A 20,200-nucleotide genomic window follows, 5' to 3' on the forward strand; every position below is an offset into this window, starting at 1 on the left:
AAATAAAGTTTTTATATATATTTATATATAATATGTATAATTGGTTATCTATCGATCTACCTGTTATCATACATACATATTCTTATCTCTATATGTTGTAAAAATCCTTCAGTAAACATTAAAAAGCCAAATACACACATGATCTTAAGTAAAACTGACACTAGAACTCTTAGAGTTAACAGTTTTGTTTTGTTGTTTTTTTGAGATGATTGGCTAATTAACCAATCAGTGGACTCTTTGAAATCTAACTGGCAAGCCAAATGTGCTCAAATGTAAATTGTTCTTCAGCAGTAAACATTTTTGAGTTTTTGACTGTTGTTCAGACGAAAAAAAAAGCAACTTGTTAAAATGTTTTTTTTTTCACTCTCTTATAAAAATCGTATGCAGTAAACATTCAGTTCTTATCCCACTGAGGTCACATAACAAACAAGTAATCAGTTATGCCCTGCTTGGAATGCTTGGCGGTGCACACGTATTACATTACTGTACATCATGTAATACACCCATACACGTGCATGTAAACTGAACTTAAATCAACAGATGTTTGTAACATTGGTCAGACTGAATGTGTCCAGTAGGAGTCGATACGATTTTAACTCAATATTAAAGTTTAGCTGTATTAACACTGGGACACAACAAAACTTGGTACATGTAAGTAAAACCAAATGTGGATGCTACTATGAAGTTTTGCAGCGGGCCTCATTAAGCCTAACTAGTCAGGCCATAAAAGAACTAGAAGTGTCCTGATCAGGTTTGTTGGCTCTGATCCAATCTGAGTCACTGAAAATGTAGTATCTGCTGATACTGAATCCCAATCTGATTCCATTTTCCTCGACTGTACACACTTCAAGTACATTAAAGTTATTGTAGTTGCCCCTGACGACTGAAAACTGTGAAGTTATCGTCCCATCTGTGTGTCTGTGAACAGTCTCTAGCTCGAGTACTACGATCTAACAATTAGATATTTTACACACGAGCTAAGAATGGCCTCTCCTTGGAAAGTTTAGATTTTGGTTAAATCAGTGCAAAAGTAGCTCCGCTAGAGGTCAAAGGTCACTTTTTTCAAAAATGTGGCATGACCTTTGTAATGGAGCTACATGTGGAGCCCATATCATGCTAACACTGACTAAAACAGCAACATCCACACGGGATAAACATCCACTGGGATCAGTTTGTGTTATCAATAATCAATTGTCCACTGTAAAGGCTGCTGATTATTTACTAAAAAATGACTCAACACTTGCATCCGTAGCATCTTGCCATGAAGTGTGTTCTTCATTTCCCACACATCAACAAATGATCAGGCTCAGGGTTGGACTGATACAATCACTTAAAAATGCCTTGGTTGGCTCCAATCCAGATTTCTAAGACGGGGTTGGAACATCCCTAAAAATAAACATACAAAAAAAAAAAGTTTCACCACTTTGAGGCAAACTTTTAAGAGTTTTCGAGTAGCTTTAGAGCCTCAAAAAAGCAACTCTTCACAACACTTGCTGCCCGGGCCTCAGTTCTTGGTAGTCGCAGTCTTAAACAGGTGACAAAACAACACAAAGTCAATCAAAAGTTTCTGGCCGTTAATTACTTTACATGCATAAAACAGTGAAAACGATTTGGTAAAACACAAATATACAACAAAAGAGGAAAATATAAACTTATAATATAACTTCAATCATAACAGAGAGCGACAACTAAAGAGAAAGGTGATGATGATTAGCCATTAATAAACTTCTATAGCATATCTGTGGATTTGGGGCCCTTTGCTAGGTTTGCTCTTCAGGATAAATTCAACGTAATATGTAAAATTAGGCATGTGCACCTTTTTCTTTGGTCTAAATCAACATAGCAACACTCGTTTCCCTGACTCAAGCCCAGCTGATGCTACTTCTCTGTTTTTAACTACAAACATAAAGGAGCAATTTGTAAATTTATCATGCAACGTCGTGTGGAGTTTATGAAGTATGAGGCATCATTGTCTATACTGTGATCACACGCAATAACAGCGGCAGTAACAACATGCAGCTCTATCTTTAAAACACACACTGACAATACATCCACACAAAACAGTACAGAAATGTAAAAAAAAACAAAAAGAAAAGGAAATGCAACGGTTTCCATGCAGCACACCTTCATCACATGCAGACTCTGTATAACACACATGTACGTACAGTATGTGACATTCATTGTCACTGGGATTATAAGTTTGCGTGGAGCATTCTTACAAGAAAGAAATGGGATTTAAAAAAACCTCAAAGAGCGTCGTTTTTCTCCTTTACAAGATTTAGAAAATAAATTTTCCCACAGTAACAAAACAAACAACAACTCAACAGTTCTCATAATAATCAAAATATACAAGAAATATATAAATAACGTAGTTTACATTGTTTACAGATAAAATGTATACAGTTAGCTCAGGTTGGTCCTCCGTCGTTTGTTGGGGCTTTGTCCGGGATCCACCCTCAGCTCACGATACTGCATCTGTCCATCAACGAACACACAATCACAGTCAAACACAAAACAACAAAACACAAGACAGACTGACTGGACTCTATAAGAACCTCCACTTGAGGAGGGCTTTGAATTTCAGGTCGAAAGCAGTCTAATTCTTTGAAGACATTCACTCTTCATCCCCGTATGAACTCCTTACACTCCCTCTTCTTTTTCTTCCTTAAACAAGATACCTTTAATACAAATATTCAACTTTTCAGTAATACTATGGCATATATTTCAGTTGACTAATCAAATTGTACTTTAAACCTACAGTGTGGAACTTTTGTCTCCCCCTTCTGTCGTGAGAGCGATTTCACAAATGCTGTTAAAGCTTCACAGGTTTTGGATAATAGCTGCTGTTGTCACCACTTGATGTTCCATCTCCGTCACTGAGACATCTCTGGCAGACCAACAATTGTTGGACACCAGATGTAAAACTCTGGTGGACTGTGAAATACTGAGAGATTTACCTGCAACGGACTGGTTAAGTCAGTAATGTGTGAACTCATCTGGCCTGAATGTAATGGACGTTGAGTTCTGTAAAATTCGAGCTTTGATGATATGTTTAGATTGTAAAGTAATAACTTCACCTGGAAATGTCAACATTAACATCTACCAGCTCCACATGCTTCCACAGACAGTGTACCTCACAGAGCTTCCAGTCATTCGTTCCCTCCTGCACCGCCCAGTTACTCACCACTTGAACGTCAGAGGGCACTCTGGAGAGGAAGTCAAGAAGCTCGTTGTTGTCGATCATGTACGGATCACGGAGCTTCTTGGTGAACTTATTCACACCTACAGAGGGGAAGAGATCAGGGTGTGACTCCCACAGCTGCATCACACGCTGCACACTGTTACACTGTATATATCCAGTGTTTCAGTACAAGTCACATGTATGAAAACATATATGACAGATAGTGTGCATTTACAGACTAAGACCGGTTTAGGTTAGCAGGTTTAGGTTACCCGTCACAGTACTGTGTTTGGGGGGGGGGGGCTGCGGCGGATATTCTCTCCAATGCGGCTGCCGCTACACACACAAACAAGGAGGCAGGTAAGAAATTGCGTCACTGCCTGCCTCTTTGCTTTAATAAAGTCCTGGGTTGCTTTGGCTGTATGCTTTGTGTCATTGTCCATCTGCATTATGAAACGCCACCCAGTCAGTTTGGCTGGATTTGAGCCAACAGTATGTCTCTGAACACTTCAGAATTCATGCTGGTTCTGTCCTGTGTCGCATTATCATTAAACACCAGTGACCCAGTGCCACTGGCAGCCATGCATGCCCAAGCCATCACCATGTTTTACAGATGATGTTGTATGCTTTGGATCATGAGCTGTACCATGCCTTCTCCATACTTTTTTCTTGCCATCATTCTGGTAGTGGGTGATCTTGGTTTCATCTGTCCAAAGAATGTTCTTCCAGAACTGTGCTGGCTTTTTTTTTTTTTTTTAGATGTTTTTTAGCCAAGTCCATTCTAGCCTTTCTATTCTTGAGGCTTATGAGTGGCTTGCACCGTGAACCCTCTGTATTTATTCTCATGCAGTCTTCTCTTTATGGTAGACTTGGACAATGACACGCCTACCTCCTGGATAGTGTTTCTAACTTGGTTGGCTGTTGTGAAGGGGTTTGTCTTCACCATGGAAATGATTCTGTGATCATCCACCACTGTTGTCTTCTGTCGGCGTCCAGGTTGCTTTGTGTTGCCGAGTTCACCAGTGCTTTCTTTCTTTCTCTGGATGTACCAGACTAGATTTTGCCACTCCTAATATTGTAGCATGGGTTTTTTCTGTTTTCGCAGCTTAAGGATGGCTTGTTTCACCTGCATGGAGAACTCCTCTGACTGCACACTGTCTTCACAGCAAAATCTTCCAAATGCAAGCACCACACCTCAAATGAACTCCAGGCCTTTTATATGTTTAATCGGTAATGACATAACAAAGGAATTGCCCACATCTGCCCATGAAATGGCCTTTGAGTCAATTGTCCAATTACTTTTGGTCCCTTTTAAAATACGGTGGCACATGTTAAGGTGCTGAAATTCCTAAACCCTTCATCCAATTTGAATGTGGATATCCTCAAATGAAAGCTGAGAGTCTGCATTTTATGTCCATGTCCATTATATAACTGTAATTGGAATATGTTTCATTAAACAGGTAAAAAAACAAAATTTGTGTCAGTGTCCATATATATGAACCTAACTGTATCTATCTATAATCAACTTGTGGTGTGAAACTCACCCCATGCGAGCACAAGGTACCGTAGAGGTATGAGGTAGAGCAGAATTGTGGCTAACAATAAGGCAGTGATCGCCAACCAGCTCAGAAAAGGCACTGTCCAGTTCACGGTGCTGCAATGGGTAGACACAGAAAACAAATACAATAAATACAATAAAATCAACAGTGTGATGTTCAAGCAGCTTGTTTAAGGTTCACGTAGTCTGAGTTATTACTTTAGCATAACTGCCTTTTAAGGATAGCATCATGATGCAAAAGGAGAGCAGAACATAAAGTAAAAACGAGGGCCATGTTCTGATACCTACTTCTTTATCCTCTCTCCGTGCGACGCCACCTCGTCCAGAGCGTTCTGCACGCTGATGAACACGTCCTGGATGGCGTACAGTTTATCCATGAAGCCCTTGTGCTCTGAGTCCTGACAGGTATGAGGACAAATATCAGCGTTATACGCACAGTCTCACATTTTTGTGTTTGAAAGCAACAAGACTTCAGGAACGTGGATATAAAACCTTAATCTAGTTTTGATAAAGCTGAATCTGCTACGCGGAGCCCTTTTTAAAGAAAAGCAGGAAGGTGTTGCGTGTGTGGATCCAATCCAGGTTTCTGTATTCTGTCGACTACCTGCACATGTGCTGCTTCAGCCAGAATCACAAACAACGACTGCAGAGACAGATTCTCACTTCTAGAGAAGCACATGCGTATAGAGCACTTAGTTATACCTAATGACTTTAATTTTGTTCTGACCTGATCCAAGTTGGTTTAACGCACACAAACAAAAGCGTCTCATAGGCTTTTTCACATTTGACCCCTTAATTTCCATTTTTAAATTAAAAAAATGTAAATATTTTGTTTGATTTGACTCTTGCAGTAAAAAAAAAAAGCAGTTCATAGTGAAAATCAAGAACAGGGAAAACTTTCAGGGGGGTGAATACTATTTGTCAGTACTGTGACACACTGTACAGTTTAAAATGCATAATTCCTTTAAAATGTATCCATCTTTCTCAGTGCTGTTTTGCGAAACACATGAAGACATTGACAATGTCAGAGTCTTGAATACACCATCTGCTGAAAATCAAGTTTGTTACCTTGTCAGTGTGAAAGTGAAACGCTCTTAGGTTATCACTTATTGATATGTTGAGTATTGGTTACTGTTTTAGTTAAAATCAGTGTCGTATGTGTTTAAACAAAGAAAATGTTGATGTCTTCGCAGGTGCAAGTGGACTGCTGCTTATAGTGATGTGAGATGTGTCTGTTAAGGGTTTAATCTAGACACCTAAGGAGCTCATATGGTCGACAAGTCTCCAGGTTGTGTTTTGGGGGAGGCCTTTTCACCTCTGAAGTGCTTTGGACCTGATCCCTTTGAAATTTCAGTGTATCAATTACAGTCTCAAAAACACAGATTCAGACTTCCAAGGCTTCATAAGTAACACACTGAAAGAACCAATCCTTTCAGCTTGCAGGGTGTGGGACTTGCTGTGTCATTACTCTTCTTCAGAATCAGTTTCTGGTTCCAACATGTAGAGCTGAATTAGTACAGTATTACAAGTTGCTGTTGTGTAGTGTAGAGTAGTTCCACAAGGTTTGAGTAGATATGAAAGGTTAAATCATTTTAAGCTGACGGGGTTATTTTCATGACAAAAACAGATAAATATGTAACCCTGATCTGCAGAGATATTGGGAAATTGAGGAGGTCAGTGGTTGCAGTAAATTGTAAATTCAGATATCAAAACAGACACTTGCTGTGATCAGTTTTCAGGATACCAGTAAATATATTGTATAGGGTGGTATACGCTGTTTTCTATCTGGGTAAACACATCATAAGTATAGTTGTAATTTCAGACATGAATGTGCAGCAGTTTTATAAGGACACTACCTTGTCGTCTTTATCCTCGTCTTCATCTTCCCATTCGAACATGGCCTCCATGGACTGCAGCAGGAGAGAAGGCAACAATCATTTGATTCATTTGACTTTATTCTATTTCTATATTATGTCTATTTGTGGTCATTTTGTGTCTCTTTCTGGTTGAAACATGTTGTGCTTGTTATCTCACCACGTCAGCCATATCCCTGCTGGAGGAGAAGAAGAAGTTCCAGACCAGCAGCAGCAGCAGGCCCAGAGGCAGCATGTAGAGCTCAAAGTTCCACACCACCACCACAAACAGCTGCCAAAAAGCAAGACACTCAAGTAAAACACAACAACATATACATATTGAATGTGTATCAGTGCTTTTCTTACCACAAATGAAAAGATGCTCCGCTGTGCAGACTCCCATTCAAAGCAGCTGTTGATATACGTCCCATAGCTGATGAGGACCATGATGCACCGCTTCACCCTGTTAAAGTTCTGCTGGAGCAACTGAAAGACACAAAGTAAACATGTTTCTATCATTTTAAACTCTCAACATGTGGAAATGGAAATTTTGCACTTTAAAATGTACTTTTTCCAGCATTTCTGAGCCTCAAAACTCCATAATCGAAGAGACAGACACACGACAGACCTTTCTAATGCTATAACTTGTTTTGACCAACCACCTATCCCTCATGGTGATAGTCCCCCAAAATGCACTTCTGTAACATCCACAGTACCAATGTTTGTTTTCATGACTCTGTCATAAACATTAAACTGGTGCAGTTTAATGGACCTATGATATTAGAGCTCAGCGTTGGTTATAGAAAAAATCCTGCTGAACAAAAAATTGTAGCCTTACATTGTGACACCTGTAGTGGTTTTAAAATTGATGAGGTTGCAGTATATCAGTTTTCCATCCCTGAAAGTTTAATGTCTTCACCGTATGTATTTCAATCAAGTTCAAAAATGCTGAAATAAGTCATTTAAAAGGTACAATATTTCAACCCACCCCTGTGTACTTCAAGGGCCCATAACTAAAGGAAGTTTTAATACTAAAGGTATTGTACATAAAAAATAAGCTGATTCTCAGGTGGGAGGTTCTGACTGATTTTTAATGGAGTGACCCCATAAATAATAATCCACACCTGCTTGGACACTTTTGGTTCTTCCTCCATGTATTTCTGCTCTGCAGGGACCACAGTCCTCAAAGCAGCTTTAACCTGAAGAGAAAAACACACATTGAGGCCACATTACAGCTTTAAAGTGTTTAGCTGGGAAGAGAGGAGAAGGTAAAGACAGAAACATCAGCGGCACGGTGCAGAAGTGTTGTGTAGTTCAGCCGTTCAGATTCATATGGATCACCATGAGGGAGGCAAAGCTCCTCCTGATGTCAGCATCATGAAGTCAGTCTGCTTTACTGCACAGCACTGTGCAACACTCACAGTGTTGTAGATGACGTCGATCTCCAGATAGATGGCTCCTTTGGTCGGGCCGGTCAGCTCCTTATTCTTTAGCACGTAGCCCTTCTGCTCGCCATTACGGATCTAACACAGAGAAGTGGTTAGAGTTTGGATTTACTCACTTTTAAGTGTATCCGTACCCTTCTAACAGCCTTTTTAAACCTTCCTATAAATGCATTCAGGGTTAAGTGTGCATTGTCTTGTGTTGCACTCACATTTAATAAAGGAATGACCACTTTTCCCAGAAAGTCTGCGCTCCGGTCTCTGTCTTCATCAAACACCGTCACCTCCAACACTGAGTGGATGTCCTTCAAATTACTGAGGAAATAAGGAACGACATGACAAAGAGAAGAGGATTAATGGTTCGGAGTGAAGCAGAGAACTGCTAATCTGCTCCAAGAACAAAAATATTAGAAAAAAAAAAAAAAAACGTCCACAATTTGCAGGAATTAGAAACTTTACAGCAATTCTCCAGCAATGTAGTCCTACACTTCATTAAATGAGAATGAGAACTTACATAAGACAGATTTTTTAAAAAAACAACTTAATAGTAGGGATGCACAATATATCAGAGACCACATCGGTTTCGGCTGATATTAGGGTTTTTTCCGATATACACACGTGGACAAAATTGTTAATACCCCTCGGCTAATGAAAGAAAAACCCACGATGGTCACAGAAATAACTTGAATCTGACAAAAGTAATAATAAATAAAAATTCTATGAAAATTAACCAATGAAAATCAGACATTGCTTTTGAACTGTGGTTTAACAGAACTATTTTTAAAAATAACCTCATGAAACAGGCCTGGACAAAAATGATGGTAACCTTAACTTAATATTTCGTTGCACAACCTTTTGAGGCAATCACTGCAATCAAATGATGTCTGTAACTGTCAATGAGGCTTCTGCACCTCTCAGCAGGTATTCTGGCCCACTCCTCATGAGCAGACTGTTCCAGTTGCCTCAGGTTTGAAGGGTGCCTTCTCCAGACGGCATGTTTCAGCTCCTTCCACAGATGTTCAATAGAAATTAGATCATGGCTCATAGAAGGCCACTTTAGAATAGTCCAATGTTTTCCACTTAGCTATTTTTGGGTGTTTTTAGTTGTGTGTTTTGGGTCATTATCCTGTTGCAAGACCCATGACCTGTGACTGAGACCAAGCTTTCTGACACTGGGCACCACATTTCTCTCGAGAATACCTTGATAGTCTTGGGATTTCATTGTACCCTGCACACATTCAAGACACCCTGTGCCAGATGCAGCAAAGCAGCCCCAGAACATAACAGAGCCTCCTCCATGTTTCACAGTAGGGACAGTGTTCTTTTCTTGATATGTTTCATTTTTGTTTCTGTGAACGTAGAGCTGATGTGCCAAAAAGTTCCAGTTTTGTCTCGTGTGTCCATAGGACATTCTCCCAGAAGCTTTGTGGCTTGTCAACATGCAGTTTGGCAAATTCCAGTCTGGCTTTTTATGATTAGTTTTCAGCAATGGTGTCCTCCTTGGTCGTCTCCCATGAAGTCCACTTTGGCTCAAACAACGACGGATGGTGCAATCTGACATTGATGTACCTTGACCTTGGAGTTCACCTTTAATGTCTTTAGAGGTTGTTCTGAGCTCTTTTGGTACCATTTGTATTATCCGTCTCTTCCATTTTTCCAATGTTCCTCCTGCGGCCACATCCACGGAGGTTGACTACAGTCCATGGATCTTAAATTTCTGAATAATATGTGCAACTGTAGTCACAGGAACATCAAGCTGCTTGGAGATGCTCTTATAGCCTTCACCTTTAACATCCATCTATCCATTATCTATACACTTCACGAGGATGGAGCCTATCCCAGCCATCTTAGCGTGAAGGCAGGGGACACCCTGAACAGGTTGCCAGTTCGTCGCAGGGCCACACTTCAAGACAGACAACCAAGCACACTCACATTCACACCAATTAACCTCAGCATGTTTTTGCACTGTGTGGGAGGAAGCCGGAGAACCCGGAGAGAACCCACGCTGCACGGGGAGAACATGCAAACTCTACGCAGAAGTGCTTTCTCTGGTCCATGTTTAGTATGGAACACACCATATCACCAAAGAGCACAGTGACTCTTTGTAACCCTATAAATAGGCCGACTGACTGATTACAAGTTTGTAGACACCTGTGATGCTAATTCGAGGACACACCTTGATTGAACATGTCCCTATGGTCACATTATATTCAGTCTTTTCTAGGGGTACCATCATTTTTGTCCAGGCCTGTTCCATGAGTTTACTTTTTAAGATAATTCTGTTAAACAAAAGCGATGTCTGATTTTTATTGCTTAATTTTCATTGAATTTTTATTTAGTATTACTCTTGTCAGATTCAAGTTATTTCTGTGACCATTGTGGGTTTTTCTATCATTAACCAAGGGGAACCAAGAATTTTGCCGACGTGTGTATCGGTATTGGTCCGATAAACAAATTAAGCCATTGTGAAAAACCAATGATTGTCTAACATTAGTGCCTTCGTCTCTGCATTTGGTATTGCTGCTATTTCACAGATGTTTTTACTTAAATGGTCCTGGACTTGAACATTGAATATGTTGAAATATGTTTAACTTATTCCTCTGTATATTATTTTTGAGCCACGCTGCATTTATTTTTTATTTTTCTCTAAGTCTCTCTTGTCGTCCTGCCCTCAGTTCAGCCAAAAACTCATGTATTTTTGTCACACAACTGNATCTCCTGAGACAACTCTCTCCTTCGCTTCCTCTGGTCCATGTTTAGTGTGGTACACACCATATCACCAAACAGCACAGTGACTCTTTGTAACCCTATAAATAGGCCGACTGACTGATTACAAGTTTGTAGACACCTGTGATGCCAATTAGAGGACACACCTGATTGAACATGTCCCTATGGTCACATTATTTTCAGTCTTTTCTAGGGGTACCATCATTTTTGTCCAGGCCTGTTTCATGAGTTTTGAGACTTATGAGACTTTTTAAAATAATTCTGTTGAACCACGGTTCAAAAGCGATGTCTGATTTTTATTGCTTAATTTTCATTGAATTTTTATTTAGTATTACTCTTATCAGATTCAAGTTATTTCTGTGACCATTGTGGGTTTTTCTTTCATTAACCGAGGGGAACCAAGAATTTTGCCGACGTGTGTATCGGTATTGGCCGATAAACAAATTTAGCCATTCTGAAAAACCAATGATTGTCTAACATTAGTGCCTTCATCTCTGCATTTGATATTGCTGCTATTTCACAGATATTTTTACTTAAATGGTCCTGGACTTGAACAATAAATATGTTTAAATATGTTTAAATATGTTTTACTTTTGTTACGTAATAAAGAAGACTATGTGGTCTAATGTGGTATGGGCTTCTTTTGAATAGTTTTCACATTCTCACAGTGCTTACTTGCACTCCTTTGCGGTTTGAGCAAAAATTGAATATTGACATCGGTAGCATCAGTTATCAGCAATATCAGAAATCTTAATGTTGGATACCGGCATTGGCCAGAAATTTTAATATCATGCATCATTTCTTAATATACATTTTGACACATAATATGAGGCTTCCTATTGGATAATCATGACACCCAGTAATCATGTCACGATCAGTGCCACCTACATTACTACCAGTCTGTGCTCTAAACAAATCAAAAAAATCTAACGTCAGCATAATTTCCAATTAAAGAGTTAAACCAGATACATCATGAGGGAGAAACTTGCCACTTTACCCTAAAAACAATCCGTTTCTGGTCGTTGTTTTTTTGTTTGTTTGTTTTCCCTTTCTTTTTTTTGCTGCTTTCACATTTTTACTGACTGTCCTTTTTCACTCCAATATAAAGTCATCAACTCTAGAAAGATGTGTTACCACGTCGATTGTATCCTCACGAAACTTGTTCCTCTGGATATTATTTTTGTGCCACGCTGCATTTATTTTTTATTTTTCTCCAAGTCTCTCTTGTCGTCCTGCCCTCAGTTCAGCCAAAAACTCATGTATTTTTGTCACACAACTGTTTGTCACAGTTGAGTCACAGTGCATCAAGGAGCGCAAATATTTATTTTCTTTTACAAAATGTAGTGAGTACAAGAACTTTTTTATAACATATCTGATTAAGACATGTACAACAAAGTACATTTAAATAAATAACCTAACATTAAGCTCAGACTTGTTTAATGTTTCCAGTGAATGGTCACATTACAATTCGCTCAAGGACCATAAGAAATCTAATGAGTCTTTCAGTTTTTATAGTTTCTGGCTGATAAATGGTGTCATGTGAGTGATTCTTAAAGACAGCATACCTTTCAAACCCATCAGCAGGTTTTAAGGTTTGAAAGTTGCTTAACGCTGTTCTGCTACTTTCTTTATCAAGACAAATAATTAAACATGGAGACAGAGAAATATTGACTCACAAGGTGAAGACTTTGTTCCACTCTGGATTGAGGTTCTTGTAAACAGTATGTGTCTGCAGTCTGTCGTTATTCAGCCCCAGCACACAGAAAGGGTCACTTTTACCTGAGAGAGCATTAGATTCACAGCTGCTTTATAATAAATCACATAAAAGTACATCAACAGAGCATGATGAGCAGGAGGAGGAGGCAAGAAATCTAACTTTGCCATTACCGGTTACGTCTGCAGCCATGAGTCCCTCTGCTCTCATCACCTTCACCTGCACGATGCCCACATCTTTCAGGTTGGAGAATGACTTCATCATGCCCTGAAGAACAAGAATGAGCACAAAGATTAATTTTGTTTTTACATTTTGTAGATATTCCATCTAGATTGTCCTCAGGTTGCTGCTTACGTATCGTTTGAGTATCTCCCTGCGCTCCTGTGGGTCGTCCAGCGGTGTGACGGAGAGGTCAGCGATGGAGACGGCGGCCGAGGCAGTCAGCGTAACCAGCAGCACCACAAAGCCCCGGGACTCCTCCAGCGGCAGCTCCAGGTGATGGGTTTGCTCTTTGGACAGAGTGGAGAGGTCCAACTGGCAGCTGGACCACAAACAGATCGGGCACACTGAGCTCAACGACTACACATTTAATCAAAACTGAGTTAAAGTCATTTAAAAAAATGATCATCCCACATAACAGCATCATTTCAGTGAAAATGACCTGCACCTCCTTTAATGAATGTTAAACATCTAATTACAAGAATTGCGGAACAGGAAGGAGATACTTTGTGTGGAACATCAAGCTACTACTAGCTTGTGTCTGGACAGAATATGCATTAAAAATAACTATATTCTGTTTTAACACACTACTATTACTAGCTTAATATAATGTATTTTATTGGGGAAATCCAAATCACACTTTATTTTGTCATTAAAGTGTTTAATTTTATCATTAACATTCAGGCTGAAAACACTTTTACTTGTTGCTGTGATTGTAAATCACATTTTTGTTGTGGAGATCTAAATGACTTTAAATGGTTTTTACTGTACACATGTAGTTCGAAGGTGAAGTTTTGAAGATGCTTTTAGTAATTACAAAACATCTGTAGTGTATATAACTTTTTGTGTCCTGTATTTGTGTGGGGAAAAAAATTGGATTTGGTTAATTAGAAGCTTGTTTTACATGTAAACACACCAGGGGGCACTGCAGAGAGAGTTTACTTTTTCTAAAACATACAAACACATCAGGGTCATTCTGTAAAAAATCCAGCAAAGCCCCAATCTGACCCTTAGAATCAGTAGATATATATATATATTTTTTTTTGTACAATAACTTGAAAAGTAAAGAGTCTTTAAAAAAGCCATTTTTAGTTACAGGTCCTTAAAGTACAAAGGGGTGAAATTTTGCTCTTTTTTAATGTTTTAATTCTCTTTACACAAGACATTTGATCTGATCTTAACCGCAACCCAATAAATGTCACACCCCATGACATGGACTCAAACAAACAAGCACTGGTACCCTGGATGTGTCATTAGTTTTCTAAAAATTCACTGGCGAAAACTTTAGAAAGGGCATTTTGGGTAAACAGGCTCCAGGCCCCCCCAACCCTTTTGAGGATTAAGCGGTGTATACATAATGGATGGATGAATGGACTTTGGGTAAACTTTCAAGGTTCATGTTGGCGTGTTGGATATATGGTTGGTGTAAACAAAATATAGCAAACCTACATTTTGAAGCAAGTCTGACCTTCTAGTCATGACTCATTCTGTGTCAAATATTTTTTCTAATATAGTCACACATCACATAATATTATAGGGAAAAGATTTTGGCGTTGTGACACCTGGAATGAATGTATAAATTATTTGGTTGCAGTTTTTTTTAATTTTTTTTTTACTAGCTTACATGTGTGTTTTCAGCCCTGAAAATGTCATGTGTTTGTGTCCCGTATTTATGAAGTTTTGATGGCCCAATGAAATGCTGGAAAAAGTAACATGAAAGTGTGAAATTTTGACCCACCACTATTTACTTTAATGGACTCTGAAAATATTCATAGTATGAAGGTAAAATTTTGCACAGCTTCATTGAAATTATACTCAAGTTATTGTAAAAGAATCACCTGATTCTGAAGCGGTCAGGTGGTTAACTATATGTGGAATGACCCATCAGGACCTTCTTAATTGGACTTCGGGAACCATTTTTTGTACTGACTGACTTTACCAGCCTAGCAACATTAAGGCTACAAACAACCAGAATTAAACAGTTTTGTTTGTTCTAAATCTGGGACTGCAGAAAAGATAATAATATATCAGAATCAATGTTGCTGCTAACTGCTGATATTTGTGCTTTTAAGACTGCAGGCCTTAAGAATTCATTATTCCTGCTCTGCACCATAGACATCAAAGCTCTAAATGACAGAACACATTTTGGAAGACTGGCGTTTAGAAGCTTTAAACAATCAGAATGCATCTGAATGCACAGAGACCGACTGACCGTCCGATGAAGTCGTCTCTCCTGCCGGTGTCTCTGTCCCACACCGTGATCTCCAGAATCCCTCCGGTCTCTTCATACAGATGCAGGTCGAACTGCTCCCTCCACTGAGGACTCAGGGTCTTTGGCACCGTCTGCACAAACACACACAACTCACCACTTACAGACGCTCCTGTCTCCTCATGACAGTGTGTCGTCAGTGAACAGAGCTACTGTACCTTGCTCTTGTACTTCTGCGGTCCCAGTCTGAACTTGACATATGGGTCACTCAGACCGTTGGGGTCCATGGGGATGAGGTTTCGACCCTCAATTAGCGCAATGCTGACAATCCCTCGCCAGAGCTGAGACTTCCGATGCAGCTCTGAGAGACGTATTGACTGCTGGTGCTGGTCCACACACACACACACAGACACACACAACACACACAACACACACACACACATTGAAATGTATTCATCAGATCAAAGGGAAAAGACATAATGCAGGGCTCTGCTCTTCTTCATCTGAATGGTGATGATTTAACTAAAGCTTGGACTCATGTTCTTCAAAGGTAAATAAAAAAATGTTCAACTGCGTTGTCAGAATTAATTTGTCACAAGATCTATACCTATAATATAGTTATCCAAAGTTGGAACTAAACAGATATAGATGCTTCTGTCTGTTATCAGGCCAAAGCACGCACATAATGATGTCATATGGATCAGGATAGGAAAACACATTAAAATGCATTAAATGCAGAGAGCGAATACTATTTTTTTGAGATTATAAATAGTACTTTAAAATAAAAATCCTAATTCAAGGTCCCTTACAACTTTTGTTTTCAGAGCTTTCAAGAGTTTCTTTTGCTCTAATGAGAACAAAGCAGGCTCCATTTGCAGAGGCACACCAGGAGAAGCAGTAGAAAGCTCTGGGGAAGAACAGGTCTTGACTTAAGATCTTATTGAGTAAAACTACATAAAAGTATTGCGAGGGAAAGCAAAAGTATTAGGATGTAACGAAAAAGTCATTACAAGTTAGACCTATTCAGGACTTTTAGGTCTTTTGGACCCCAGGCTATTTGGTTGAGGGGGCAGGTATTGTTTTTTTTATTTTTGAAGATTTTTTTGTTTTTAAATTTGTCATGCATTTGGAATGAAAAATATGTCAACTTATCAGAAAATTTATTTAATATAGTTTCAAAGTCTATAATGAATACCAACAAATATTTTGCATATATTCTTTCTTGGGACCTTCTACGCATGGCAACATGAAAGTCCTGAATAGGGTTAATGCAAATGTACTGCGAAGTAACGCACAACTTACTTGAGGTAGCACAAAAGCAATGCAAAAATACCATGAGGGAATGCAAACATTTTGTGAAGTAACAAAAGTATTGCAGGGGACTCAAATTAAATTATGAGCTAATGCAAAAGTAGTCCTCAAAAGTTGTTGGTGTGCCTGTTAGGAGGCCTTCATAAGATACAAGCATTTATTAAATGGACTGTAAAGGAAGCTTCATAGAAGACAATACAACAGTTGAAAGCTATTATATTATTTAGCAATTTCCCTGAGGTCTTGTACCGAAGGGATCAATAAAGTTTTATTCTATTCTAATTCTAATTTTATTCTAATTCTTATACCAGACTTAAAACTGTTCTCATAGCTCCAACTGGCCAAACAGGTTGGGTTTTTTTTAATTTTATAATGAGAATGTAAATTTTACAAACAGAATTCAGCTATTTATATAAGAGCTGATCCTGTTTTGACTTTAAATTTTTAAAACAACAAACAAGAAAAGCTATTTAAAGGATGATTCTGCTGTTATTCTATGTTCTCATTGCCAGAAAATTGCATTTTTAGAGAACACCTCACACTTTTATCAGCACATGAAAAAAAGTTGCTGCTGTATTTGATTCATTTCAACATTGAATCGATGATTGCATTATCCAACAGCCCCAGACACAAAATAACAATAACACAAAAACACTCTCTCACACGCTCACACACATACTCTCACACCAAGTCATTTTAGATTGCCACTTAAACTTTTGAACAGTTGTACATACTTTTTTTTCCTTCTATCTACCTATCTACCTATCTATCTATCTATCTATCTATCTATCTATCTATCTATCTATCTATCTATCTATCTATCTATCTATTTATTTATTTAATCTATCTATCTATTTATTTAATCTATTGTATTCTTTGTGTGGACTGCAAGGTGACGTGGTGGCTAGCACTGTTGCCTTGCAGCTAGAAGGTCGCCGGTTCGTGTCCCGGTGAGGACACCTGGGATCTTTCTGCATGGAGTTTACATGTTCTCCCCGTGCAGCGTAGGTTCTCTGGCTTCCTCCCACACAGTCCAAAAACATGTTGAGGTTAATTGGTGATTCTAAATTGTCTGTAGGTGTGAATGGTGCATGGTTGGCTGTGTTTAAGTGTAGCCCTGCATTAGACTGGCGACCTGTCCTGCCTTCGCCCTATGTTGGCTGGGACAGGCTCCAGACCCCCGGCAACCCTAGCGAGGATTAAGTGGTGTATAGATGATGCATTGATGGGTATTCTTTGTGTGCCACTGTCTTGTGCTGTTGCAATGCCCAAATTTCCCCTCTGGGTATTAATAAATAATCATCTTATTTTATCTTATTATTTGTTAAAGAAATTGTATAAAATTTCCATTCTAAATGGTGATTTTAGAGGATTATATTGTTTTTCAAAAGAGGCTCTGCAGTTCAATAGAACAGTTGGCCACTGCAAATATTATTCACTCAAACAAAAAATGCATTAATGTGGGATATTTCCAGTGATGAATTCATCCACAGTGGGTGGTGCAGTGAGTGTTCTAGGCAGCAGGATGATGTGTGTGAGACTTGTGTGTTTTCTGGACAACAATGGAACTCTGTGCCACAGAGGAATAGGAACAGTCATCAGGCTCTGACACAATACTAGGAAACGTTCATTGTTGGTTTTTAAGAAGCAAAAGATTCCGTTTCATTGTTTTGCAGACGATATACAGAGCTATCTGCCCATAAAAGTAAAATGTAATAACACAGTACAGTCTTTGCTGTTACTGGCCCTTCTAGATGACCCACTTGGCCCTTTGACTTCATACAGTCGATGTTTTGGAAAATAAACAAAACAAAATAAAACAAAACCCTGCAGTGATCTTCTTCTTTGGGTTGGAGCCGCTTTATTTAGCAGAACTCTCTGCTCATCACACCCTGGGTAGAGAACTGGAGAACCACATGCTCTTGACATGTTCTGAGATCCAGCAACAAAAACATTTATGATGGAGTTGCTCCTCATTCACATAAAGCTCGACATCCTGATTCAATCTCTAATTGTGTTGTAAACTTTAACTCTTAGTTTTTATTTTCTAAAGACCAAGTTTAAAGACAGCCTAAAACCAGCCCAAAATCACATCCAAAAGCAGTCTAAAACTAAGTCCAAGATCAAGTCTAAAAACCAGTCTAAAACCATGTCCTATACTTGTTTAAAATTAATCTAAATCTAAAATCTCACAGCCTGTCTAAAAACTAGTCCTAAATCCAATCCAAAACTAGTCTAAAACCAGCCCAAGACCAAGCCTAATAGCAATCTAGAACCAAGGCCTAAAAGCAGTCTAAAAGCAAATCTAGAAGTGGTCTAAACAAATCTAAACAAATCTAAAACCAAGTCCTAAACCTGTCTAAAGCCAGTCTAAACCCCAGTCCACCCTAACCCTAAAAATTAGTTCTAAAATCAGTATAAGACTAAATTGAAGCATTCAAAACAAAGTGTGAGGATCCTAGACTCTTGTTTCACTGGGTTTTTGAGTTTTTGTCTGTCTTTGGGTTTTGGTGGGTGTGCCTTTGTTCACTACAGGTTGGGCGGAGCCGATCAGGGGAGATCGCCGGCAGCTGTGGCTCATCAGCTGTGCCCAGCTTAAATACTGGCGTCTCACAGAAGACCGACGCCAGAGGATTGTGATACCTACCACGGGTTCTCCTCCTCGACTCCAGCACTCGGCACACCTTCAAGCACTCCAGCGTTTGTCACCCACGGGAATTCACGGACACCTTCACGAGAGCACCCCCCCACGAGCACCGAACCCTGAGCACCGGACCCCTGCGCACCACCCCGGTTTCCCTCGTCACGGCTCCCTCTCTACACCAGGAAAACCTCCACAGAGGCACGCACGAGCACCGGACCTCCTCGCACCACCCTCGGCATCCCCCACGACCGGCACCCCTTCTCCGGACTATGTTTCTGCCTCCTGGTGCCCATCACTCCACCACCTTCCCTTAATAAATCCTGTTTCCTTTAACCCTTCACCCCGTCTCCCTTTTCGTTTGGGTCCACCCGCACTATCACGAGCACGAGTCGTCACACAAAGTACAAAAACAGTCTAAAATCATGTCCAAAAGTAGTCTACAAACCAAGACCAACCCCAGTCTGTAACAAAACCAAGATCCAGTCCAAAACCAGTTCAAAGCCACCCCAAAACTAGTCTAAGATCAGTCCTAGACCAAGTCCAACAACTACCTAAAACCAGTGTAAATCAACCCAAACCCACATCCAAAAGCAGTCTAAAACCAATCTAAAATTATATCCGGAAGCAGTCTGGAACCAAGTCCAAAAATCTCTTTAAAGCAATCTAAACCTAGTCCTAAAGCAGTCTAATAATGGTCCCAAAGCAGCACCTCTCGTTGGCATTAGATTCAAGCAGAGCTCGACACACTGACTCCATCTCTTATTGTGTTGTAACTCCTTATTCACATTATTTTATTGTCTTTTTATTTACATTTTTTTTTTTAGTCATTTTGGTATACTGTGTTTTGAATTTGTTTTTTTTGCTACTCTTCCAATGGAATTTATTGACAATAATATAAGTTCAAGAAATCAATTGTCTAACTTGTACTTGAGAAAGTTGCTTGATCGGTTGAGCCTGATAACATCACGTTCGTCTTGTCTGAAGAACAGAGCCCCGCTAGAAATGACAGCAGCAGCAACAACACATGACAACAACATTTAAGGATCTCAATACATAGCATGTATTGAACTGTAAAAAAAAAAAAAAATCTTTGGCACAAGACGGAAAAGTGGTTTCAAAAATACAGACACCATAAACTGAAGAGTGATGAACGTGAAGGCATCACGACAGTTCATGAAAAGCTGCGACTGCACACAGACGACCACAACGACAATGATGATGGTGGTGGGGATTTACCTTAGTGGATCGTTTCCAGGACCTCCTGAGCAGCATAGTCTGAATATACATTAAAATACATTATTTCAACTGACTCCTGCAGGGGTTAAAGACTGTAACTACAGGG

General features: G+C 39.4%; 1 protein-coding gene across 2 annotated transcripts in view; it reads right to left on the bottom strand.

Moving 5' to 3' along the window:
* Positions 1 to 351: 351 nt before the first annotated feature.
* Positions 352 to 20,200, bottom strand: part of mctp1b (multiple C2 domains, transmembrane 1b) — a 46,728-nt gene continuing 26,879 nt past the window's right edge. The window contains exons 6-21 of one of the 2 annotated variants that reach the window (XM_008280761.1): positions 20,095 to 20,133; positions 15,122 to 15,289; positions 14,907 to 15,037; positions 12,830 to 13,016; positions 12,649 to 12,742; positions 12,438 to 12,540; positions 8,247 to 8,349; positions 8,014 to 8,115; positions 7,717 to 7,791; positions 6,959 to 7,078; positions 6,774 to 6,884; positions 6,596 to 6,649; positions 5,028 to 5,137; positions 4,726 to 4,835; positions 3,185 to 3,282; positions 352 to 2,475 (exon numbers count right to left, since the gene is read on the bottom strand). In XM_008280761.1, coding sequence (XP_008278983.1) covers positions 2,404 to 2,475; positions 3,185 to 3,282; positions 4,726 to 4,835; positions 5,028 to 5,137; positions 6,596 to 6,649; positions 6,774 to 6,884; positions 6,959 to 7,078; positions 7,717 to 7,791; positions 8,014 to 8,115; positions 8,247 to 8,349; positions 12,438 to 12,540; positions 12,649 to 12,742; positions 12,830 to 13,016; positions 14,907 to 15,037; positions 15,122 to 15,289; positions 20,095 to 20,133 — 1,677 coding nt within the window. In that variant the 3' untranslated portion in view covers positions 352 to 2,403. The remainder of the gene's footprint in view (positions 2,476 to 3,184; positions 3,283 to 4,725; positions 4,836 to 5,027; positions 5,138 to 6,595; positions 6,650 to 6,773; positions 6,885 to 6,958; positions 7,079 to 7,716; positions 7,792 to 8,013; positions 8,116 to 8,246; positions 8,350 to 12,437; positions 12,541 to 12,648; positions 12,743 to 12,829; positions 13,017 to 14,906; positions 15,038 to 15,121; positions 15,290 to 20,094; positions 20,134 to 20,200) is intronic. The other variant, XM_008280762.1, reaches the window with a different exon arrangement.

The sequence above is a fragment of the Stegastes partitus genome, unplaced genomic scaffold, assembly GCF_000690725.1.
Source record: "Stegastes partitus isolate 25-593 unplaced genomic scaffold, Stegastes_partitus-1.0.2 Scaffold209, whole genome shotgun sequence".
Lineage (NCBI taxonomy): Eukaryota > Metazoa > Chordata > Actinopteri > Pomacentridae > Stegastes > Stegastes partitus.